This window comes from Microcaecilia unicolor, chromosome 1, assembly GCF_901765095.1.
Source record: "Microcaecilia unicolor chromosome 1, aMicUni1.1, whole genome shotgun sequence".
Classification (NCBI taxonomy): domain Eukaryota; kingdom Metazoa; phylum Chordata; class Amphibia; order Gymnophiona; family Siphonopidae; genus Microcaecilia; species Microcaecilia unicolor.
In genome coordinates, this window is record NC_044031.1 from 240959890 (window position 1) to 240985835 (window position 25946).

The following is a 25946-nucleotide window of genomic DNA, read 5'->3' on the forward strand; positions in this document are numbered from 1 at the left end:
GGCAGTGGATCTCCATGGAGAAATAGCTGAATTGGACCATAGACTGGTCGATACGGAAGCTCTTGGACGAATCTATCACTAACCTGGACTCCTCTCTACAGGAATGTAAAACTACTGATCAATATCTACTGGACAAAGCTGAATATTTGGAGAATCGCAGCAGGAGGCACAACCTGCGCTTTAGGGGGGTGCCAGATACTGCAGGCTATATAAACTACAAATCGGTAGTGAAGCAATTGCGAGTACACTACTTTCTGATACTGACACATCAGTGGCTTCTGATACCGTAAGACTGGAAAGAGCACATCATGAAGCTATAATGATCAAAGTGTGTTCTGTGGAGGACTTTCGATGGGATACTTATGCGATAGAAATATTTCAAGATTTGGCAGCAACGACGCTTCGCAGGAGAAAGGAGCTCCAACCCTTTACTAGAAATAAAAATGTAAGTGAAAATCACTAGAAACATTTAGCATCTATGAATATTTAGAAATACTCCACAGCACATAGCAAGGATTTTATTATAAAGGAATTCTTGGCTCACCATTCTTGGTATCAGCATCCTCCTCTTCTCCCTCCAACTGGTCAATGACAGGGACCTCTTCCATTTTCAGGATCTCTACTGTGGGGTCAGCAGGGCAACCTTGGTTGTCTGTAAGAATGGAAAAATAACTTCAGGTTTAAAGGAGATCTTAGGACCTAAGAAAAGTAATAATTCACCAGTACTGAGATGATGGGAATATTATGAGCTCTTGAAAATGCAACTACCTCAGGCCACTTCACTGGCTCCCTATCCGTTTCTGCATTCAATTCAATCTTCTCTTACTGACCTATAAATGCATTCACTCTACCGCTCCCCAGTACCTCTCTACTCTTATCTCTCCCTATGCCCCCCCCTCGGGTACTCCGTTCTGTGGATAAAATTCTCTTGTCTGTCCCCTTCTCCTCTATTGCTAATTCCAGACTCCGTTTCTTTTATCTCGCTGCACCTCACGCCTGGAATAGACTTCCCGAGCTTGTACGTCTATCCCTGTCTTTGGCCGTTTTCAAATCCAGGCTAAAAGCCCACCTCTTTAAGGCTGCTTTTAACTCCTAACCACTACTCACTTGCCCTGTACCCTTCTACCCCCACCTCTTTAATTCCCTTACCTCTTAGTTGTTCTGTCTGTTTGTTTGTCCTATTTAGATTGTGAGCTCTTTGAGCAGGGACTGTCTTTTTCATGTATGGTGTACAGCACTGCGTATGCCTTGTAGCGCTATAGAAGTGATAAGTAGTAGTAGTAGTAGTACCGTGATGGAAAGAGTTAAGGATTCTCTGTAGCTCTAAAACTGAACCGTGACATTCAACACTTCACCCAGCAACATAGCAAGACTATAATTGTACTGGGCAACACGCAATCTTCATCCCTTCCGACCCTCCACTTAGACCTCATACAATCACTATACAACCTTGTATCTGTTGTCAACCGACTAGGCAAACGCCTCTGACGGTACTATGTAGCCACATTGAGCCTGCAAATAGGTGGGAAAATGTGGGGTACAAATGCAACAAATAAAAATAAAAAATAAAACACAAACATGTTCCTACAATACTACTGCTACAAATATGCTCTTTGTTATGGAATCCCACCTCGCTTATCTGGTGCCACCAATGTGGATCTTCCTGTCTCCCTTTCCACTGCTAATGCAGAGGGTGGGTTGCTCTGCTTCTCTCTCCTATTATGAATACTACTGATCACTCTCCCTTAAGCAGATAGTCACATTAATTGTGACACGAGGATGCTGCTTGCATAGCAGGTCTCATATGAACCATATTATTCTGAGGCGTCCTCTAATTTCTTGAAATATATTTTGGCGTATTTTGGGACATATTTGATTTATTTTTCTCCAACTAGCAGCACTGACCCCCCCCCCCCCCCCCCCCAGAGCTTCTGGGTGGAGGAAAGTTTAGCATCTTGGAGCAGCACTAAGAGAGATCAGAAACAGTGAAAAATGCGCAGAAGATTTAATAAACTGATAAAGGATGAGAGATAGTAAGTGTTGAAAGAAGATGAAATAAAAGAAGGGAGACATGGGAAAATGGTGGGGAAGACTAATAGGGGCTCATTTTCAAAGCACTTAGACTTACAAAGTTACATAGAAACCTATGAAACTTTGTAAGTCTAAGTGCTTTGGAAATACGGTTCCAAGAGAAAGAGAAGGAATGAAAAGCAAAAATAAATAATATTTTAAAAAGCAGACCTGACAGTTAAAAGGGATAAGTACAAATAAAGTGAAACCAAACAAACACGTTATTCAATAAAGCAATGGTCAGAAGCAGGGGCCTGATTATAACAACTCATTCTCACTTTGACTTGTTCAGGGAGGAGTCTTTCTTTTAGGAAATGTTTGTAAGAGGTAAGAGTAATGGGATTTGATATACTGCTTTTCTGTGGTAAAATCAAAGTGGTTTACATTTATTATATGCAGGTACTTTCTCTGTCCCTAGTGGGCTCACAAACTAGATATTGTACTTGGAGCAATGGAGAATTCAGTGATTTGCTCAGGATCGCAAGCTGCTGCACTAAACGTTAGCCTACTCCTCCACCCTATCATCTCTTTACTAATTTTAATCCATACTACATTACCTTCTTCATGCAGCTCCTCACATGTTACTCTGGTGGTCAAATTTCCTCTTTCCTCAGATCCTGGAGGCTCAGTCCCGAATCCCTCTTGTTCAAATTGGATTAAAATATCGGGTTTGATGTTGTGGGAGCCTGTTATCAGAAAAAGATAGTACAATATGTTTTAAAAAGTTACTCCAGAGCATGATCATTTTAATACTGAGGTGGGCAACTCTTTTCCTCAAGAGCTACAGACAGCTCTGTTGTAGATACTGCTACTGGAGGAAAAGTCCATAGTCTGCTATTGTTATGTACTGCATAAACATAATGGAAAGTCATGTCCTCAGGATTTGTTCGACAGTCTGTTCTTCATCTAGTTGTGTAGATCAGAAATCGGATTCTGCCCGACTCTTAATCAGGTCCACTAGACATCTACACGCTCGAGTGTGTTCTTTTGGGCCATACCTTTACTCTGGAACTAATTCTCAGTTGACCTTTTGAGGTACAGAATCTACCTAGGTTCAAAATGCAATTGAAAACTCCCTTTTTCATGCAGGCATTTGCAGCATCCGATGTTTTGACTAACCCTTGGAACAGTCTTTAATGGGAGGTATCTGTGGAACACTTTAGTGGTTAATGACTATTTTACTGTCTGTTTAGTTGTACGATTGCTTACTTCTGTTTTGAGTGGTTAGGTATTATTTAATTGAGCTGTTTTCTATCTTAATTTGCATTTGATTTTATTTGTAAACTACTGTGTTCATTTTTTTTTTTGTCAGGTGGTATATTTTAAACTATCTTATAACCTTTCTTAACTTGGTTTTTTAATTGGTTTATTAATTTATGCTCTGTTTACATCTAAGTGGATTACATAAACATACATAACCATAAATTACATACAAAAGTTCAAAAGGTAAAAACAATACATCATATAGGGGACTCATTTTCGAAACAGAAAAATGTCCAAAAAGTGACACAAAGCAGTAGATGGACGATTTCCTTGCCAAAACATCCAAATAACTATTTTCAAAACACATTTGAGACTTTTTCAATGCAGTTTGTCTGCAGTGTCTCCAAATCACAATGGGGTGTGTAGGGGGCAGGATTCGGGTGTTCCCAAAACCTGGACATTTTTTTGCCATAATGGCACAAAACAAAAGCGTCCAAGCTGTAATTTAGATGTTTTGATCTAGACCTGTTTTTATCACGACTAAGTCAGAGAAAGGTGGCCTAAATGACCAGATGACCACTAAAGGGATTAAGGCATGACCCTCTTTTACTCCCCCAGTGGTCACTGACTCCCTCCCTCCCACCCCGAAAAGATGTGAAAGAAATCCCTATCCAAATCTGGCCTCAACCCCTTCATCTACGCTGATGACGTCACAATATTCATCCCTTTCCAATCCAACCTTACAGAAATCTCGGAGAAAATAATCAATGCCATGAACATCCTAGCATCCTGGGCCAATGCTTTCAAGATGAAAATTAACAAAGAAAAAACTCAATGCCTAATCCTTTCCTCACAACACACGACTCTGCTCCCAACCACCCTGATCACCCCCGACGTTACAATCCCAATATCTGACAATCTAAAAATCCTAGGAGTAACATTAGACAACCACCTAACTTTGGAAACTCATGCAAAAGCCACGACAAAGAAGATGTTCAACATGATGCGGGTACTAAAAAGAGTAAAACCATTCCTTCCTCAGAAAACTTTCCGCACTTTAGTACAATCCACAGTACTCACCCATGCCGACTACTGCAACAGCATCTTCATTGGTTGCAAAGCCCAAATCATGAAAAAACTTCAAACCGCCCAAAACACAGCAGCCAGACTCATTTTTGGCAAATCACGATTTGAAAGCGCAACACCACTTCATGAAAAACTTCATTGGCTCCCTATCAAGGAACGCATAAACTTCAAAGCCCACACAATGATCCACAAGATCCTCCATGGCGAATCTCCAAGTTACATGACCAACTTGATCGATCTCCCATCCGGGAAGGGGTCCAAATCTTCCTGAACATATCTCAATCTTCATCTTCCCAATTGCAAAGGCCTCAAATACAAAACCTACTACGCATCCAACTTCTCCGTAATAGGCAGCCAACTTTGGAACGCCATACCTCGACACATCCGATCAACCAATGAACTCCTACCCTTCCAAAAGCTACTGAAAACTTACCTCTTCAAACAAGCTTACCCAAACAACCCAACTTAATCCTCCACTAGCACTATCCATACTTCAATCCTCTCCCCCACATCTCTACCTATTGCCCTACTCTATATACAGTGGTGGAAATAAGTATTTGATCCCTTGCTGATTTTGTAAGTTTGCCCACTGACAAAGACATGAGCAGCCCATAATTGAAGGGTAGGTTATTGGTAACAGTGAGAGATAGCACATCACAAATTAAATCCGGAAAATCACATTGTGGAAGTATATGATTATTTGCATTCTGCAGAGGGAAATAAGTATTTGATCCCCCACCAACCAGTAAGAGATCTGGCCCCTACAGACCAGGTAGATGCTCCAAATCAACTCGTTACCTGCATGACAGACAGCTGTCGGCAATGGTCACCTGTATGAAAGACACCTGTCCACAGACTCAGTGAATCAGTCAGACTCTAACCTCTACAAAATGGCCAAGAGCAAGGAGCTGTCTAAGGATGTCAGGGACAAGATCATACACCTGCACAAGGCTGGAATGGCTACAAAACCATCAGTAAACGCTGGGCGAGAAGGAGACAACTGTTGGTGCCATAGTAAGAAAATGGAAGAAGTACAAAATGACTGTCAATCGACAAAGATCTGGGGCTCCACGCAAAATCTCACCTCGTGGGGTATCCTTGATCATGAGGAAGGTTAGAAATCAGCCTACAACTACAAGGGGGAACTTGTCAATGATCTCAAGGCAGCTGGGACCACTGTCACCACGAAAACCATTGGTAACACATTACGACATAACGGATTGCATCCTGCAGTGCCCGCAAGGTCCCCCTGCTCCGGAAGGCACATGTGACGGCCGTCTGAAGTTTGCCAGTGAACACCTGGATGATGCCGAGAGTGATTGGGAGAAGGTGCTGTGGTCAGATGAGACAAAAATTGAGCTCTTTGGCATGAACTCAACTCGCCGTGTTTGGAGGAAGAGAAATGCTGCCTATGACCCAAAGAACACCGTCCCCACTGTCAAGCATGGAGGTGGAAATGTTATGTTTTGGGGTGTTCTCTGCTAAGGGCACAGGACTACTTCACCGCATCAATGGGAGAATGGATGGGGCCATGTACCGTACAATTCTGAGTGACAACCTCCTTCCCTCCGCCAGGCCTTAAAAATGGGTCGTGGCTGGTCTTCCAGCACGACAATGACCCAAAACATACAGCCAAGGCAACAAAGGAGTGGCTCAGGAAGAAGCACATTAGGGTCATGGAGTGGCCTAGCCAGTCACCAGACCTTAATCCCATTGAAAACTTATGGAGGGAGCTGAAGCTGCGAGTTGCCAAGCGACAGCCCAGAACTCTTGTGATTTAGAGATGATCGCAAAGAGGAGTGGACCAAAATTCCTCCTGACATGTGTGCAAACCTCATCATCAACTACAGAAGACGTCTGACCGCTGTGCTTGCCAACAAGGGTTTTGCCACCAAGTATTAGGTCTTGTTTGCCAGAGGGATCAAATACTTATTTCCCTCTGCAGAATGCAAATAAATTCATATACTTTCCACAATGTGATTTTCCGGATTTAATTTGTGATGTGCTATCTCTCACTGTTACCAATAACCTACCCTTCAATTATGGGCTGCTCATGTCTTTGTCAGTGGGCAAACTTACAAAATCAGCAAGGGATCAAATACTTATTTCCCCCACTGTACCTGGATTACCTTTATGATACTTTGTACCATACTTTATGCTATCCCCATGATACTTTGTACCATACTCTGGATCATCTCTGTGATACTCTGTACCATACTTTGTAAGCCGCACTGAACCTGCTATCGAGCGGGAAAGAGCGGGGTATAAATGCGATAAATAAGAAACAGTACATACCAGCCTCTATGACAGCTTCAGATGTTATGGCCAGACCTATTAGGCCAGCAAGCAGGTCCCTAGAGTAGCCTAGTGGTTGGTGCAGCGCACTGTAGAGAAGGGGACCCAGGCCCATATCCCATTCTAACTTGTACACTTGTGGTGTAAAGTGTGAGCAAAAACCTACTGTCCCCACATATAGGTGACACCTACAGCCATAAGGGCTACTGTAGTAGTGTACAGTTCCATTTCAATTTATTAAAACTTACTAAACCATCTTAATCACTAAGAGGTCCTTTTAGCAAGCTGCGGCATTTTTGACGCACACTGAGGCCCTCTTTTACTGCAGTGGGTAAAAGGCTGTTTTTTTTTTTTAATGGCCATGCGGCAAGTGAAGTACTTGCTGCATGGCTATTTCAAAGGGAAGCACTTACTGCTACCCATTGAGGTGGCAGTAAGGGCTCCCGCACTAACTCAGCGGTAACCGGGCAGTGTGCAGCACTGCCCAATTACTGCCGGGTAAATAACGGTCCTACAAAAAAAATATATTATTTTTGTAGCACCGGAAACGGCGCACACTGAGTGAAATGGCGCACACTGAGTGTGCAAACTACTGCCAGGCTGTTGCGGGTAGTCCGGTGGTACTTCCAGTTGGGCTTACAGACACTTAGTAAAAGAACCCCTAAAGCAAATCAGGGCAGAGGTTCAATAAAACCAGACATAAAATACTATCAGAAAGGAACTCCAAAATATAACATCCAACCAAGAGTCGAATAAAACAATCAACCAAAACAATTAGCTGTAATGATAAGTCTCTCAACAAGGAACACTCATGATAAGGAAAAAAGAGGCACAGAATTAAACATCATTTTGAAGTAGCCCAGCCAAAGCTAACTTGAAAAACTAGGTTTTTGGTGGGTTTTGGAGAGCTTGTCATACAATATAAGGGGGTAATGGAGAGGTGTGTACCTGGGAGCATTTATTTGAAGTCCACTGGAGTGCTCCACTGCTCTGCTGGCATGTCTGTGTGGCCAGTCTACTAAGAATGCTGGCTCCTCCTACAACCAATGGCTTGATTTTGTGTGTTTTTCACTTGGGCATTTTTTTTCTCTCGAAAATGATCCAAAAAGGTAGATGAACTGAGCACAAAAAACAACATCTAGTAAATGGCAATTTCTGAAACAGAAAGACAGACATTCTCCTGTTTTGAAAATGGCCATTTTCACTGCTCGATTTTTAGATTTTTTGCGCAAAATGTCCAAAGTTGGATTTAGATGTCATATTGAAAATGCCTCTCATAAAACAACATAAAAACTGCCTCTCATACTCTATCTAATTCACTTCATCATGTATATCTACATGTATATCAATTTTTATGTGCAATTGTTTTATTATCATTTGTCTGGAAATGAATAAACGCTGGTTATTTTAATTTCGGTTTGGTTCCAATTTTTGGATAGCCTGGCTTTTATATTCCCACCTTTTTTGTTTTTATCTACCTAAACTACATCACACTGTTGTATACCTTAGCAAATAAATGTCCCTTATCTTTTAAATGTATCAGTATCTGCCATCACTCTATCAGCAAAGGAAGCTGGTTCAACATCATAGGACCTGCAACTGAAAATGCCCTTTGTCTGGTTTCCTCAAAATGTATTTTCCTCAAACCTGGAACAGAGAGACATTGTGTGCCCTTTGATCTCAATGTACAATTCGGATGATATATTTTCAGTACCATAGAAAGGCACTGATCTGCCTCCTGTTTTAACGCTTTATGTATTATCAGCAAAATTTAAAAAAAACAAAACAATTTTCTCTTTTACCAGTAATCAATGAAGCTGTTTCAAAATTGGAGTAATATGCTGAAATCATAAGCATCCAGACACTAGTCATGCCACAGTATTTTGTATAATCCCTCAAGCTTTTATACCTGATGCTGGCAATCCCAAATATAAAGCATTGCAATAGTCCAGGCCACTAATTGCCAAACTCTGTATGACTGATCTAAGATCTTCTCTTGGAATACATCCTTTCAATTTGCTCAGCATCCATAGTTTAAAAGAAGAAGCCTTGTCATGCTCATGGGCACACACTAAGGAATCAATGTACTGAAATGTGCTAATAACACAAGCACTGATGTGCATTAAACATATGTTCATGTATGTTACCATTAATGTATAGCACCGTAGTCTGTGTCAACTCTCATTAACTTTAATGCAGACTGAGATAAAATTTAATGAGCTGCACTGTATGCAAGTTTATGCTTAACTGCATTATATACTGTGATTTGCACCACCTCAACAGCAATACAAAAAATTGACACACAAGTCGGTGTACCATGTTCATAAACTGTGTTCCCCTCAACAACAGAGAAGCCTCTCCACCATCTCTTTCAAACAAAATCGATTTCTCAATCCCATTACATTTCAGGAGGAGGAGACAGGATGACGGCCTCTTATCCCACCACCACTGATTTCCTAAATGGTCCCACCTGACCTTAGTAAAAATGCGCAGGAGGAATTTTATACTTACTTGTTACAGAAGGGTGAGTCTGTTCAGATGTCTCCGATTCAGGATGATCCACAAAGGGGAGATCTTCCTCTTGTTTAACACTCAGTGAGAATACAGATGTTACAATCGGAAGGCCTGTTATCAGAAAACATGTTTAGAAGGATTCAACAAGGATCTGATAATATTAAATTAGAAATCAGAATTTAAGGATCCCTTTTTCAAAGCTGCAGTAAGCACTGAGGGGGAAATTCTATATATGGCACCTTAAAAATCGGTGCTGTAAAACCATGCAATTAGCGCGATTCTATAAACTATGCCTAAAGTTAGGTATACTTTGTAGAATATATACATGTGCTCTTCATGCGCCTAGAATTTTAGGTGCATCCATTTAGGCCACCTAAAACCAGGCCTAAATACCTGCACCAACTTAGGCACAGATCGGGTGTATTCCATAATAGTACGCATAGTTTTTAGGAACGCCCACATCTCCTTTTCAACTGCGCACATTAGAATTTACAGGTACCGCATTTTAGAGTATGCCTAGAAAGTTGTGCACGTAGATTCTATTTAAAGCCAATTAGTGCCGCTAATTGGTTAAGTACCAATTATCAGCGCTGATTAATCAATTAAGTTATATGCGCAATGTGGCCATGTGGCCAAATTAGCATGCACAACTTAAGGCACTATACAGTGGTGGAAATAAGTATTTGATCCCTTGCTGATTTTGTAAGTTTGCCCACTGACAAAGACATGAGCAGCCCATAATTGAAGGGTAGGTTATTGGTAACAGTGAGAGATAGCACATCACAAATTAAATCCGGAAAATCACATTGTGGAAAGTATATGAATTTATTTGCATTCTGCAGAGGGAAATAAGTATTTGATCCCCCACCAACCAGTAAGAGATCTGGCCCCTACAGACCAGGTAGATGCTCCAAATCAACTCGTTACCTGCATGACAGACAGCTGTCGGCAATGGTCACCTGTATGAAAGACACCTGTCCACAGACTCAGTGAATCAGTCAGACTCTAACCTCTACAAAATGGCCAAGAGCAAGGAGCTGTCTAAGGATGTCAGGGACAAGATCATACACCTGCACAAGGCTGGAATGGGCTACAAAACCATCAGTAAGACGCTGGGCGAGAAGGAGACAACTGTTGGTGCCATAGTAAGAAAATGGAAGAAGTACAAAATGACTGTCAATCGACAAAGATCTGAGGCTCCACGCAAAATCTCACCTCGTGGGGTATCCTTGATCATGAGGAAGGTTAGAAATCAGCCTACAACTACAAGGGGGGAACTTGTCAATGATCTCAAGGCAGCTGGGACCACTGTCACCACGAAAACCATTGGTAACACATTACGACATAACGGATTGCAATCCTGCAGTGCCCGCAAGGTCCCCCTGCTCCGGAAGGCACATGTGACGGCCCGTCTGAAGTTTGCCAGTGAACACCTGGATGATGCCGAGAGTGATTGGGAGAAGGTGCTGTGGTCAGATGAGACAAAAATTGAGCTCTTTGGCATGAACTCAACTCGCCGTGTTTGGAGGAAGAGAAATGCTGCCTATGACCCAAAGAACACCGTCCCCACTGTCAAGCATGGAGGTGGAAATGTTATGTTTTGGGGGTGTTTCTCTGCTAAGGGCACAGGACTACTTCACCGCATCAATGGGAGAATGGATGGGGCCATGTACCGTACAATTCTGAGTGACAACCTCCTTCCCTCCGCCAGGGCCTTAAAAATGGGTCGTGGCTGGGTCTTCCAGCACGACAATGACCCAAAACATACAGCCAAGGCAACAAAGGAGTGGCTCAGGAAGAAGCACATTAGGGTCATGGAGTGGCCTAGCCAGTCACCAGACCTTAATCCCATTGAAAACTTATGGAGGGAGCTGAAGCTGCGAGTTGCCAAGCAACAGCCCAGAACTCTTAATGATTTAGAGATGATCTGCAAAGAGGAGTGGACCAAAATTCCTCCTGACATGTGTGCAAACCTCATCATCAACTACAGAAGACGTCTGACCGCTGTGCTTGCCAACAAGGGTTTTGCCACCAAGTATTAGGTCTTGTTTGCCAGAGGGATTAAATACTTATTTCCCTCTGCAAAATGCAAATAAATTCATATACTTTCCACAATGTGATTTTCCGGATTTAATTTGTGATGTGCTATCTCTCACTGTTACCAATAACCTACCCTTCAATTATGGGCTGCTCATGTCTTTGTCAGTGGGCAAACTTACAAAATCAGCAAGGGATCAAATACTTATTTCCACCACTGTATGTAGAATGTGAGAGTGAGTGCTTACCACTGAAAAAAAAGGCTTACAGCAGGGCGTGCTGAGATGTCCCACAGTAATTTTGCCATGTGCACCTGATACCCACGTGATAAAACAAAATTCTTTTTCAGCACTGGGGGTGGGGGTGGGCATGTTCTACGCTAATCGATTAGCGTAGCTACAAACTGATTACCATGTGCTTAACACGTAAGCTCTTATTGCCTACATAATAGGTGGTGGTAGGGGCTGACGTGCTAATGGAAAAATTAGCATGTCCATTAATTTTTTTTAAAAAGCAAAATTTCGCCATTTTAACCCAGCAAAAAAATGACATTAGCATGTAGGAAAGACCTGAGTGAGGGCGCGCAAAGGCCACTTTTAACCTCAGTTTGGTAAAAGGGCCCCTAAGTCTCTAAGGAATCCTTTTACTATGGTGTGCTAACAGATTTAACGTGTGCTAATGATTAGCATGTGCTAAATCTGTTTGTACAGCTTAGTAAAAGGGCCCCTGAATGTCTGGTGTCCATGACTCATCTCCTGTGATCTGAAAATGCAGAGACCTTTAAATCTAAAGTAGATGCTTACTCTTGGTGGGGTCATTCAGGTTTTCTTTTCCCTTCAATTCACAGTCTTGTGCAAAATATTTCCCGTCTTCTTTTTTAATCTTGAATATAACATCAGGATTAACAATTGAATAACCTGTCAATAAGAAATAGAAAAATAACATTTAAATTAAAGTTTAATTTGTTTCCTGTTTTGGTGTGTGTGTGTTGTGTTGTTTTGTGTGTCTAGATAGATAGATATAAACAGATAGATAGGTTTGAATATTTGTCTGATAAAGCTTGGAGACAAAAGGTGGCTACAGCCTGCCACTTGATTTAAGATTAATCCTTGGTACAGGATTAACCTTAACTCAAGCTTAGAAATGGTATAAACATTTCTCTTCATGGCCCTCCTAGATGGTAATACTTACCATTTCTATAGCACTACTAGATGTACGAAGCGCTGTACACTTGAAGAGACAGTCCCTGCTCGACAGAGCTTACAATCCAATTAGGACATGCAGGACAAATAAGAGATAAGGAAATTGGTGGAAATGATAAAATATGGGTACTGAACAAGTGAGTAAGGGTTAGGAATTAAAAGCAGCATCAAAACGGTGGACTTTTAGCCTAGGTTTGAAGACAGCCAGAGATGGAGCTTGACGTACTGGCTCAGGAAGTTTATTCCAGGCATAAGGTGCAGCAAGATAAAAGAAACGGAGTCTGGAGTTAGCGGTGGAGAAGAAGGGAGCAGATAAGAGAGATTTACCCAGTGAACCGAGTTCCCAGGGAGGAGTTTAGGGAGAGATAAGAAGTCAATAAGAGCAGTTTGAACTGTATGCGGAAATGGATAGGGAGCCAATGAAGTGAGGAGAGGGCTAATATGAGCATAGTAACACTGGCAGAATATAAGTCGTGCAGCAGAATTTTAAACAGATTGAAGAGGAGAGAGATGGCTAAGTGGGAGACCTGTGAGAAGCAAGTTGCAATAGTCTAAGCGAGAGGTGATAAGAGTGTGGATAAGGGTTCTGGTAGTGTGCTCAGAAAGGAAAGGGAGAATTCTGGTGATATTATAGAGATAGAAATGACAGGTTTTTGGAGGAAGTGACGTCAGCGTTGCAAATGGTGGCTTGAAACGTTAGCTCCCGAACCAGCAACCGCAAAGCTTTAATTATAGGCGCGATCTGCACCACGCTGTAAGGCGAACCCCGAAGGAAAAGCGGTGTGAAAGCGGAGCGCAGGGGACGATGACACCTGGAAGCGCCAAAACAGCTGATTTGCAGGCATTTGCGTTTAAACACAAAGACGCCAAGACGATGCAGCAGCAGGAAGAAAATGGCGCGAGTCAGAAGACCGACCACGAAGTCTCGGCTCTCCTAGAGGGCGGAGTGGCGGACGCACCACAACAAGAAGTCTGGGCAAAGCTCTGCAACTGGTTCCAGGAGATCCGCACAGATTTAAAAGACCTAAAAGAGGTACACCAAGATATGGCTGCCTTAGGTGCGGAGCTTCGGGGAGAAATGGCCGAACTAGGCAGCCGCGTGGTGGAGTTGGAGGCGGGCCTAGAAGAAAATGCGGAGACGCTGCAGACACTAGAGCAACGTGTGCAAGGCCAGAAGGCAGAGACTCAATACCTACTAGACAAAGTAGAAGACCTAGAGAATAGAAGCCGACGAGCTAACATTCGGGTACGGGGCGTACCCGAACTACCGGATTATGTGAATTGCGAAGTGGTGGTACAACGCATAGCGGCCCAATTGCTCTCGGAGCCGGATAGCCCACTAGACTCGGAATCCATACAGATTGAGAGAGCACATAGAGCGCTGGGCGGTCACAAAAATAATGCGCCAAAAGACATAGTGGCCTGCTTTAAAGACTATAAAACAAAAGAAGCGGTGATGCGGAAAGCTAGGGCGGCTGAACCGATCGAGTGGGATAGCTATCCCATAGCAATTTATCATGATTTGTCATCCACCACCCTGAAGCGGCGCAGCGAACTCAAACCCCTAACAAACCAACTGAGAGAAGCAGGGATTAAATATAAATGGCAGCATCCGTTCGCCTTGATGTTTTACAAAGAAGGCAAACAATGCAGAGTGGGGTCGATTGAGGAAGCACAAGACTATTTGGCGGCTCATGGATCAGATGAGGCTACTACAGCTCCGCAGAAAGCAGGTCAACCACGGAAAGAAAGGCCGAAATGGCAGCGAGTGTCCCAAGGAAGGGGGAGACAGACGCCAACTATCAGATAAGCGGATGACCCCATCGGCGAGCATGGGATGACCATTTGACTATAGCCCTATGGGATGATTGATGTTAACAAAAGACTGGAGTTGTTTCACACTGAAGTTAACTAACCCTGTGGTGCAGAGTGATGGTATGCTGAAGGTTGCTGAGTTATTGACGTGATTTCCTCTTTAATGGACATGCCAATATTGGGTAAATTGGCATGTCAAACACAGATGTGGGGGGCGGGAGTGGGGGTTGGGAGGGGAAAGGAGGGGAGGGAGAGCACTAGGTGGTGGATATATAGGTGGGGAAAAAAATAGAATGCCATGTCGGTATGCACGTATGTGACGATGAATGTGCGAGGCCTAAACACCCCCCAGAAAAGAAGGCAGGTGTTCAGAGAGATGCTGCGTCTGAAAGCAAACGTGGTGTTTCTTCAAGAAACCCACTTAAAGCGAAGCCATGAACACTTGATGAAGCATAAAAGCTTTCCAATAATACAGTATGCGTCGAGTCTAGATGGCAAAAAGACGCGGGGGGTGATGGTGGCTATGTCTGGTGCTCACCCGTGGTATATACATAAAACAATAAGGGACAAATTAGGCAGATATGTATTGGTGGTGGCATCCCTATACAGTATATTTTATACCTTGGTATGTGTATATGCTCCAAATGAGGGACAGGGAGAATTTTTTGAGGAACTAGAGGAACTCATGCAAAAACACATACAGGGACAGCTTATGGTGGGAGGTGACCTGAATCTCACGATGGACCCAGCGATAGATAATTCGGGGGGAAAGGTGACCTATGCCAAAAAGGATAGAGTGGCCCTTAAGGGGTGGATGATGAGATGGGGGCTAAAGGACCTATGGAGAGAGAGGCATGGGCCAGTAAAAGACTTTACATATTATTCACCAAAATATCATTCATATTCTAGGATAGACTACTGGCTAGGTGAGGAAGCAATAAGGGATAGAGTGCGTGATGTGGAAATTGAACCAAGAACTTGGTCAGATCACTCCCCGGTGGTTCTAACCATGAGGATAGCAAACGCGCCTAAAAGACAGTGGCAATGGAGGATGAATGAAGCTCTCCTATTAGACCCGCAAAATATAAGTACCATAGAAAACTATATAACAGAATACCTTAAATTTAATGACACGGGGGAAGTACAGCCTATCAGCATATGGGAGGGGCTTAAAGCAGTACTTAGGGGACAGCTGATATCACTTCAGGCCCACTGTAATAAAATCAGGGCGGAGCGGGAAACCACTCTCAGGAGAGCAGTAGCAGATCTGGAAAAAGCCCATAAAACTGACCCGGCAGATAAGAAAAAGGCGGCAGAGCTGCACGAGCTTAGGGCGCAATTAAATGAACTACAGTTGTTAGAAATAGCAGCGCAAATGCAGCAAACACAGCAAGAATACTTTGAGTTTGGGAATAGGGCTAGCAGATTACTCGCTTTTAAGCTTAAAAAGAGTGCGCAACGGAATGTCATTACTGGCATAAAGGATGCTCTGGGAGAACACCACACTCAAACAGAAAAAATACAGGAAATATTTTGGGAATTTTACACCAGGTTGCATCAGTCAGAACAGACAGCATCTGAGAATGAGATAGCTCAGTATTTGAAGGATGTTGACCTACCTAAAATGGCCTATGAGGAACTGGAAACACTGTCAGGTCCTATGACACTAGAAGATATAGAAAGGGCAATCGCAGATCTACCCAATAACAAGGCCCCTGGTCCAGATGGGTTCCCTGTCAGGTTCTATAAAATGTATGCCAAATGGTTGGCCCCTGTGTTGCTGAGGGTGGTGACCTCCCTAGAAACGGCCAGAGAACTACCATACTCTTGGAGAATGGCAGAGATAGTACTGATCTTAAAACCTGGTAAGGACCCGCTTCATTGCGGATCGTACCGACCGATTTCGCTCCTAAATACTGATTATAAGATATTCACTAAAGTGCTGGCTAAGAGATTACAGGGGGTAATGCCACGCTTGGTGCATGAGGACCAAGCGGGCTTTATCGAGGGACGGCAGACATTTGACAATATTAGATGTCTGCTCCATATTATTCAACAAGCGAGGGATGATGAAGCTCCAGTGATTGTGTTCTCGGTGGATGCAGAGAAAGCGTTTGACCGAGTAGAGTGGCCATTTCTGTTTGCGGTCCTAAAACAGATAGGACTAGACGGAAGATTTCTGACTTGGCTTCGCCTGCTACACGCTAACCCACTGGCAATGATTAAGATAAATGGTACACGTACCAAGCCGCTGTCTTTGAGCAGAGGTACACGACAGGGGTGTGCGGTCTCGCCACTGTTGTTTGCACTATCAATTGAGCCACTAGCCAGGATGGTTAGACGCCATCAAGAGGTACGGGGAGTGGTCAGAGGTAGACGTGAGCACAAGATCATGCTGTTTGCAGACGATATCTTACTAACCCTTACACACCCAAGACAATCACTGGAGCGGGCGATGGAGCTCATGGATCACTATGGGCGCATGTCAGGCTTTAAAATTAATGCAAACAAGTCAGAAATCTTAAACCTCACGACGCCTCCAGGCGAGGTAGAACAAATACAGAGGGCTCACCCATTCGTTTGGGCAGAGAAATCCATCAGATATTTGGGAATCCAAATTACTAATCAGGTAGAGACAATGTTTCAAGCAAACTATCCCAGAAAGATAAAGGAGTTATTTGAAGAGTTAGACAGATGGGAAGGTCTAAACATATCATGGATGGGCAGAGTCCATGCAATAAAAATGATGATACTCCCCAAACTACTATACCTGTTCTTGGCCCTTCCAATACCAATTCCCCGCTCGTTTTTCCAACAATTAAATAGGAAAATGTTTGCGTACATTTCGCGGAAGAGGCCGCCCAGGGTGCGCAGGTCGGTGATGTTCCAACTCCCGGCCATGGGAGGCATGGGTGTACCAAATTTCTATCTATATTATCAGGCTGCACAGTTGAGGATTCTAGCGGAATGGTACCCTGAAAATAATAAGAAATGGTTACACTGGGAGAGAGCATGGCTAGGAACCCGATACTTAGGAGCTATACTATGGGCCCCGGGGAAGGACCTCTGGGCAGCTATTAGACGGGCTTCGGTGGGGATAAGTCATCTCTTACACACCTGGTACCACATCCGAGCGCAGACATTCCCAGACAGGAAATATTTCCTACAAATGGCTATCTGTGGAGCTCCAGGATTCCCACTGGGAAAATCAGAGAGTGTGTATCAAAGATGGGCTAAGCAGGGACTCCATAAAATAGATCAGATATGGGATAAGGGGACAATACGGGAATTCCAGGATCTGCAGGTGGAGTATGGATTGGAGGAGAAGGATCTGGTATACTATCATTGTTTGAGAAATTATATACACAGACGAGCGAGGGAAGAACTAGAGTTGGCTGAAACAGTGCTCAAGAGAGCGATCAGGGGGGGAGGGGGCAGGGGCGGTGTGACTAGGCTTTATAGGGCCCTGCTGCTGCTCTCAACTCCCCAGGAATATTATGTGAGGACATGGGAGTCGGTGCTCCAAACTAGCTTTACGGATGAGAGCTGGAGGAGTGTGTATAGATATTTGTTAAAGCCATCTATAGCACAACCCCTAATTGAAAATGGGTATAAGATACTGTACTGGTGGTACTACACGCCGGACAAACTCCAGAGAATTTACACGCACATGTCTGCAGACTGTTGGAGAGGCTGTGGGATAAGAGGGACGTTTATGCATATTTGGTGGGAATGTCCAAAAGTCAAGGTGTATTGGGCACAGGTGCTGGAGATGGTTCATACAATGGTTAAGGTGACATACCCTAGTCAGGCAGGATATTGCTTATTACACCTTCGGCCCTCGAAAGTCAGGATACACTGGCATAAATTAGCGATCCAGTGTTTTGTAGCAGCTAAAATTATGTTAGCGAAGGCCTGGAAGCAGGTCGAAACACCAGGCATGCAGCTGGTGGCACGTAAATTAGATTATATATACCAGATGTCTAAGTTGACAGCAATTAGAAAAGGCCATGTTAATTTGTTTCAGAAGATATGGCTCCCATATGAACAGGAGAGAAATGCTTTTGTCACCACCATAGTGCGGGAGGGATGGGGGGGGGGGGGCATGGTTGCTTTATCTGTAACTGTTTTGAATTGTATGTGAAAGCTTATGTCTGAGAATTGGCAAATGTTGTTTTTTTTTTTTGTTGAAATTGAAAAAGCAATAAAAATATTTGGAAAAAAAAAAGAAATGACAGGTTTTAGCAGTCTGCTGAATATGTGCAGAGAAGGAGACAGAGGAGTCAAGGATGACACCAAGTTTACGAGCTGATGAGACAGGGAGGATGAGAATGTTATCCACAGAAACAGAGAATGGGAGAAGAGGAGAGGTTGGTTTAGGGGAAGGATAAGAAGCTCAGTCTTGGTCATGTTTAGTTTCAGATGACAGCGAGACATCCAGGCAGCAATGTCAGACAGGCAGGCTGATACTTTGGCCTGGATTCCTGCTGAGATTTCTGGTGTAGAGAAGTAGATTTGGGAGTCATCAGCGTAAAGGTGATATTGAAAACCATGAGATGACATCAGAGTACCAAGGGTAAAAGTATAGATGGAAAAAAGAAGAGGTCCCAGGACAGATCCCTGAGGTACACCAACTGATAGTGGGATAGAAGTGGAGAAGGATCCACCAGAGTATACACTAAAAGTACGATGGAAGAGATAAGAAGAAAACCAGGAAAGAACAGAGCCCTGAAATCCAAGTGAGGACAGAGTATCAAGGAGTAGACTGTGATCAACAGTGTCAAAAATAGCAGATCGATCGAGAAGGATGAGGATAGAATAGAGACCTTTGGATCTGGCCAGGAACTGGTCATTGGAGACCTTAGCAAGCGCTGTTTCAGTTGAATGAAGAGGGCGAAAGCCAGACTGAAGTGGATCAAGAATAGCTTGAGATGAAAGAAAGTCAAGACAACGGCGGTGAACAGCACATTCAAGTATCTTGGATAGGAAAGGGAGGAGGGAGGTGGGGCGATAGTTGGAAGGACAGGTGGTGGCACTGCAGACGTCAGTCTTCTTGGTGACATCTGCTACCACCCAAAGGGGGTTACACATTGTACAGTATAGTTGACTAGTGTGCAGCTGACATGTCATGCCCTTACACAGATTTCTTTTAGCTCTCTGAAGAAATGTGAGAGGTAAATCCTCCCCCTTGTCTTCTGTGCAAAAATATTTTGTATAGAAAAGGGAGACAGACTCCAGCTGGTCTTGTGAGAAGCCTCTAATTTAAGGTTCACATTTTATGTTACAGAACAAAGCAGCATTTTCTTTCACTAGCTCTTATTGGATATGGGATGGAATCAGAAGCCAGGTTCTAAATTTCAGATGCCCATTGTATCTGGAACTTATGAATTTTTAAAACGATTCCCTAATGGGCCTGTGTATTAGATGACAGAGAAGACATATTTACCTCGTGACATGAGGATCCCATGAATCTCCTTGATGACCTTCTTGTACAGCTCCTTCTGCCATTCCCCCAGAATGTTCCATTCCACTTCCAAGAAATAAGCAGCAACATTCCTGAATGTGACCAGTGTCTAGAACAACAAACAGGCTACCGTCAGCCACAGTTTCATTGTGTTTAATAAGACTTTGTTATATGAGCTCTGTCAATGAGATCAGATCTCTAGTGCATTATATGATTTAACGATTTTATTGATGAAGTATTTACATAGTCCCACACATGTCCCAACAAAGTAACACAATGCAGGTAGGAACTTCAAAACAGAATTAAGAGATCCATCATCCAGTTTTCAATCTTTTACATCAGATCCCTTTCCCTAAACCCTCCCCCCCCCCCCTAAAAAAAGAGGCCTGAATCGGAATCCAGCAGTGAGGCCTGTGCGGCTCAAATCCAGTGACCAGCCCAACACCCATCAAAACACAATAAGGCCAAGACAGTCCGGCAGTTCACCAGGAAAACAAGATACGGGATGAACCCTCAAGCAGAGTTCAGGATCATGCACCTGGCCCTGTGCGGAAGGGATTGAATATAGACATCCCACATGGCTAAAAATAGCTTCATACACTTGGGGGAGCAGATAGCTTGTCGTTTTTCTAAAAGCATCAACGCATGCTTACGATTTCTCCAAGTCCAAAAATAAGGGGCCTCCTCCCCCACCCAGGCACTTAAAATGACCCGTTTGCCCATAGCTTCTGCTTTACGGAGTAATAAGACCTGTGTTCAGTTGGGAGTACGAAAAAATTCATACTGATCGAACAATCAACCTGCTGGGGATAACGGCAGTTCCCGTTCTAACAACCTCCCCAGATAATCTGATATGTCTCTCCAGAATTGTTTTACCTTCAGGCAGCTCCAAAAGGTATGGAAAAATGAATTATCTTGTTGGCAATTTTGACATATTGGTGTTTCTATGCCCCCCGCTTTGAACTTTTGTTCTTGTGTAAAATAAGCCCTATGTATTGTGCGAAATTGACACTCCCGAATCTCAACACTCACCAAGACCTCAGGAATACGTTTAATCAATTGGTGCTAATCAAGAGAGGCCGTCGGTAACCCCAAGTCCCGGCTCCATCTTTGAGTAAGCTCCTCAAATGACCTCTTCGGTATAAACTTTTGCAGGGCACTGTGGAGGGCTGAAACTGTCAATCCTCCATCTCTAAGTTTATCAAAGAAGTTCTCTAATGCACTACCCAAAGAAGGAGATAAAGCGGCCATATCCAAAGAGTGAATATAATGTTGTAATTGGCAGTAAAGCCAGAAAATCTTTAGGCTCGACAATCCCTCTTAGCTGTAAAAGACTCCAAGAAAGCATCCTGCCCCTATCATCTATAACATGTTGTATCAACGTAACCCCCTTCATCGCCCAACGTTGAAAACTAGCTCCATCTTGACCCGGAGAAAAACATAAATTTCCCCTAATTGGGAGATGATCAGAAACCCCTGGCTGCTTATCCAGAAGCAGTACTAAATAACGCCACACCTGTCTCATCGAACAGCGTAAACCAGGTGGCAATTCCCCTGACGCACAATGTAAAAGTGAATTAACATGCCAAGGTGAGTAATAGGCCAATTCATATTCCCTGGGTGTGTAATTCCTCTCCCCAAGTACCCAATCTCCAAGATGGCGAAGTAAACAAGCATAGTTATATAGTCTGAGGTCTGGAAGGCCCAATCCCCCATATTTCAATGCTCCAATCAAATGCTTAAAAGTCATTTTCGGCTTTCGACCTGCCCAACAAATACGAGATAAGAGTTTCCGTAATGCATTTAAATCTCTAATAGGTAACAATTGAAGAGTGTACAACCATTTGGGGAATAAAACCATATTGAAAAGGTGCATTCTCCCATGAATAAGTAATGCCACACTGGGAAAAGACCAAGGGTCCATCGAGCCCAGCATCCTGTCCATGACAGCGGCCAATCCAGCCCAAGGGCACCTGGCGAGCTTCCCAAACGTACATTCTATACATGTTATTCCTGGAATCGACAATGGGAAATGCGTTCACTTAGCTAAGCTTGTTCTGGTATGTTCTAATAATAATGGTATGTTCGCATTATAAAGCACAGATGTTTTGAAAGGAAACTGGATGCCTACATATCGGAAGAATTTAGATTCCCACTTCAAGTGAAAAGGGCTACTCCATGTCTCTCAAATGGACAACATCGTAAGCAACGCTAATGATTTTTCTAGATTCAACCTAAAACCCGAGAAATCCCCATACTCCTCAAAGCTCTCCATCAATGCCAATAGAGAAACCTGGGGCTCAACGATATGCACCAGCAAGTCATCCACAAAAGCCGAAAGTTTGAATTCATGCAAACCTATTCGGACCCCCTGAATCTCCCTATTACTCATAATTTCCTGAACCAAAGGGTCTAACGACAAAACAAAAAGCATTGGGGAAAGAGGACACCCTGTCTAGTGCCCCGATATATCCCAAATGTCAAAGATGTCACCGCATTCACTTGTATCTGTGCCTTTGGAGCTCAATATAGGGCATTAACAGCATCCAGGAAAAAGCCCCTAAACCCATACCGATGCAAAGTAGTAAAAAGGAACCCCCAATCAACACGATCAAATGCCTTCTCTGCATCGATACTTACCAGCAGAGAAGGTCTAGCTATTTTTTCTACATGTTCCATGGAGATAAATAATTTGCGTAGATTATGCGTGATAGTACGACCACGAACAAACCCCATCTGAGGTTCCGCTATCAAAGTGGGAAGTATCTGGGCCATACGATTAGCCAAAATCTTAGCAAACAATTTGGTCTCTACATTCAGAAGTGAAATGGGCCTATAACTGGATCCCTCCCTGGTTTCAGCAGTACTATCATATTGGCCAACTGAAGAGATTGTGGGAGTTCTCCCTATGTTGCAATCTGAGTAAAGAAAGACCTCAAGGCAAGAATGACGGAGGGGCATAAGAGTTTGTAAAATTCTGCTGGGAGCCCATCCGGGCCTGGCGCTTTTAAAAGGGCACTCTGCTGCACTGCCAGGGCTACCTCCTCCTCTACTATGGGAGCATTACGTTTACTTACATCTCCTTCCCCTAAACAAGGTAGATCTAAACTATCTAAATACACTTCACACTCCAAAGTCCTCTCTAAAGGACTGGCATATAATTTTTGGTAGTACTGCTGAAAAACCTCTACGATCTCCTGATCAGTCCATACCCGAACTCCATCCCCCCTATCTATCTAAGATATGGTGTGAGACCCCCCTGGTTGTTTAAGCAGATGAGATAATAGTTTCCCTGACTTGTTCCCATGTAAATACAACTGATATTTATAGTATTTCATAGATTTCACCGCCCTGTCATGAAGAAACTCAGTGAGAATTGTTTGAAGCGCCAGAAGGGAATTTTTTAGTTGTGATGTCGGGTGTGCCCCGTATTGCCTTCGAGCATGTACCACTTGTTTCTCTAGCCTCAAATTTCTCTATCCCTAGATTTCTTTTTAAAGGAAGAATAGGCTATAATCTCCCCTCTAAGCACAGCCTTTGCTGCTTCCTAGAAGAGTATCGGTTGCTGAGCATGACCTTCATTTTGTTTTTGATACTCCTCCCATTTGTGTAATAAGTGCTCCCGAAAAGCCAAGTCCCAATATAACTGTGGGGGAAATCGCCAATGATACTGTTCACATCCCAATCCCCCCAAATCCAGGGAACACCATATTAAGCATGATCTGATACACTATATGATCCTATGCCCGCATCCATCACGGAAGAGAAGAGTGCCTTTGAAAGAAGCCAGTAATCAATTCTGGACTGTGAACCATGCGCTTGGGATAAATGCGTATAGTCCTGATCCAGGGGGTATAGCGTTCTCCATACATCCAGGAGATCAAGACTCGAACAAATCAACGTGATACCCTTAGAGGGATTTCCCCTATCTTGCAATGTTCCTCTTGATCTATCTAAAGCAGGGTCATGAACCATGTTAAAATCCCCTCCCATAATAATAGGCAGATCAGCCAATTCAGCCATTCTCTGAATGATAGTTCATATCCAATTCTGTTCATATACATTGGTGCCATATATGTTACAGAGTAGTATAGATTTTTTTATTGATCAAAGCCTTTATCAGTAAAATATCTTCCCTTCGCTTCCCTCCAAGATTGCTGAAGCACCACATCCAACCACCTCCGAACAAGGACCAGGAGACTGGCCTTGCTGTGAACTGCCGGAGAATCAATTATTTGACCCACCCACCAGCGCCGAAACTTCATGTGCTCTACCATGGATAGGTGAGTCTCTTGTAAAAATGCAATGTCCGCCCTTTGGTGATTCAAGGCCTGTAAAATCTTTTGCCGTTTGATGGGCGACGACACCCCATTTACATTCCAATAAACCAACTTAAGTACCATCACTTGAGATATGAAAAATGATGAAAAATCCAAGACAATAGTATGTTCCGACAAGAGGGCTGTCCCAGCCAGCAGCCCCCCCCCCCCAACACCCATCCTTAATAAGGCTCTCGCCGCATGCACCCTACCTTCAACAGAAAAGAAAAACCTCCTCAAACATAAAACCCCACCCCAACACCCCACAAACTGAAATCTTTCCATTAGCCAGATCACTCCAACACTCAGGCCCCAATGCACAAAGGCAGCCGTATACGGCTGCCTCATTAAAATTTAGCAACCGCTAAAAGCCAGTGATGCACAAAGGGGATTGCATGCAAATGATCTGCATGGATCCCCCTTTGTGCATCTTCACTGTTTGTGAGTTCGAGCTGTCAAATGGATTTGACACTGCTGTCAAATCCATTTGACAGCTCTGATGCACTGGACCTCCACTGTTTTGTTTTTTTTTTTATTTACAGTGATGGTTCAGTGGACCCTGACCCCCCCTATCTTTTTTTAAACTTTCCCTGGTGGTCCAGTAGACCATGACCCCCCCCCCCCCCCCCGTGACCCCGGAACCTCTTTTTAAAAATTTTCCATGGTGGTCCAGTGTTTCACACCCCTTCCCCTCCCCTGCACAGGCACACAACCCTCCCTCCCTGTACCTTTACGAGGTGGGGGCAGGAGCAACAGCTCCTCCTTCCTGCCCGAAACAAAATGACGGCACCCAGGCACTGCCCAGCGCATTCTGGGATGCACTGGTCAGGGCTAAACACCATATATGGAGTTTTTTTCCCCTTATATGATATTTAGACCTGTCCAATGCAGCCCGTAAAATTTGCTCGTTAAATTAGTGCTGCTCTGGAGCTATGCATCCCGTGGAATACACACTACATTTGCATGGGGTTCTCGGTAGCTGCTAACGGCACACGTTAGAGCCACGGAAAACCAGTGGCGTAGCTAGGTGGGGCGCCAGGGGAGCAGCTGCTCTCCCAAACTGAGTTCTGCTGGCGCCTATTTTTTTCTCGTCGTGTTGCATTTAAAATGTGCGCCGGCAGAAGTCTGCTCTCACACCACTTTCGCTCCCCCAGCGCCATCAACCTGGCTTCGCTTCTGCGGAAAACCCCTCTGTGCATTTCTAGTTACCTAAAGGTTTGCTTTAGACTGGGTAGAACCAGTGTAAAGCAAACGTTAATAGCAAGGTAAGATTGTGCATCTGGCCCTCACTAGGTTACTGTCTGCTCCCTCCAAAAGAGACAAAGAAAGAGAAAGGAAAGGTGGAAGAGCTGTACAGGGTAACACCCTGTATATAAAGGAAGAGAAAATAATTTCTTGCCTGATCAGAAACGAGAGCAGTCATTTCTGTCCTGTTTCCCCCTCTGAATTCTGCAGCTGCTGGGATGAATTCCTGGGGGAGGCTGGGCAGACTTCTGTGGGTCTCAGATAAAGTCCCGCCTCTCTCCCTCTGCAGAAATGAAACCCAGGTGTCACAGTGTTGTCCAGTTGCAGAACACAAATTTTTCTGCTTCCAATTCTGAACCTTTTCTGTCCTCTGCAGCCCTGCAGATATTAGAGGAAGAGAAAACAGTACTACAGAGCATGCGCAAAGTTCTTCACCCCCTCCTCTCCTGCTGAGGTCATCCTGGAATATCCCTCCTCCTTAAGGTGGTTCTCTAGAGACAGTGGAGCAGGTCAGATCTGGGAACTAATTCAGTTCTTTTGCATCTATACCATTGTAGTTCTTGTCACTTGAATCTATCTAATAACTCTGGAACTCCCAGCACTGGCTGCTGTAAAGGGAAGGAAAGTCAAGAGATATTCTGCCCCACTACAGCGAGCAGAGAATTACATGCTTATTTAAAGAGTGATCTTTGAAAG

The 25946-nt window shown here is 43.8% G+C and overlaps 1 protein-coding gene across 1 annotated transcript in view; it reads right to left on the reverse strand.

The window, feature by feature from the left end:
• Positions 1–25625, reverse strand: part of LOC115471356 (oocyte zinc finger protein XlCOF6-like) — a 58461-nt gene extending 32836 nt beyond the window's left edge. Inside the window, exons 1-6 of the mRNA XM_030205057.1 lie at positions 25405–25625; positions 19669–19795; positions 12009–12122; positions 9166–9279; positions 2628–2756; positions 545–652 (exon numbers count right to left, since the gene is read on the reverse strand). Of these exons, the coding sequence (XP_030060917.1) occupies positions 545–652; positions 2628–2756; positions 9166–9279; positions 12009–12122; positions 19669–19795; positions 25405–25428 (616 nt within the window). The 5' untranslated portion in view covers positions 25429–25625. The remainder of the gene's footprint in view (positions 1–544; positions 653–2627; positions 2757–9165; positions 9280–12008; positions 12123–19668; positions 19796–25404) is intronic.
• Between the last annotated feature and the right edge of the window lie 321 nt (positions 25626–25946).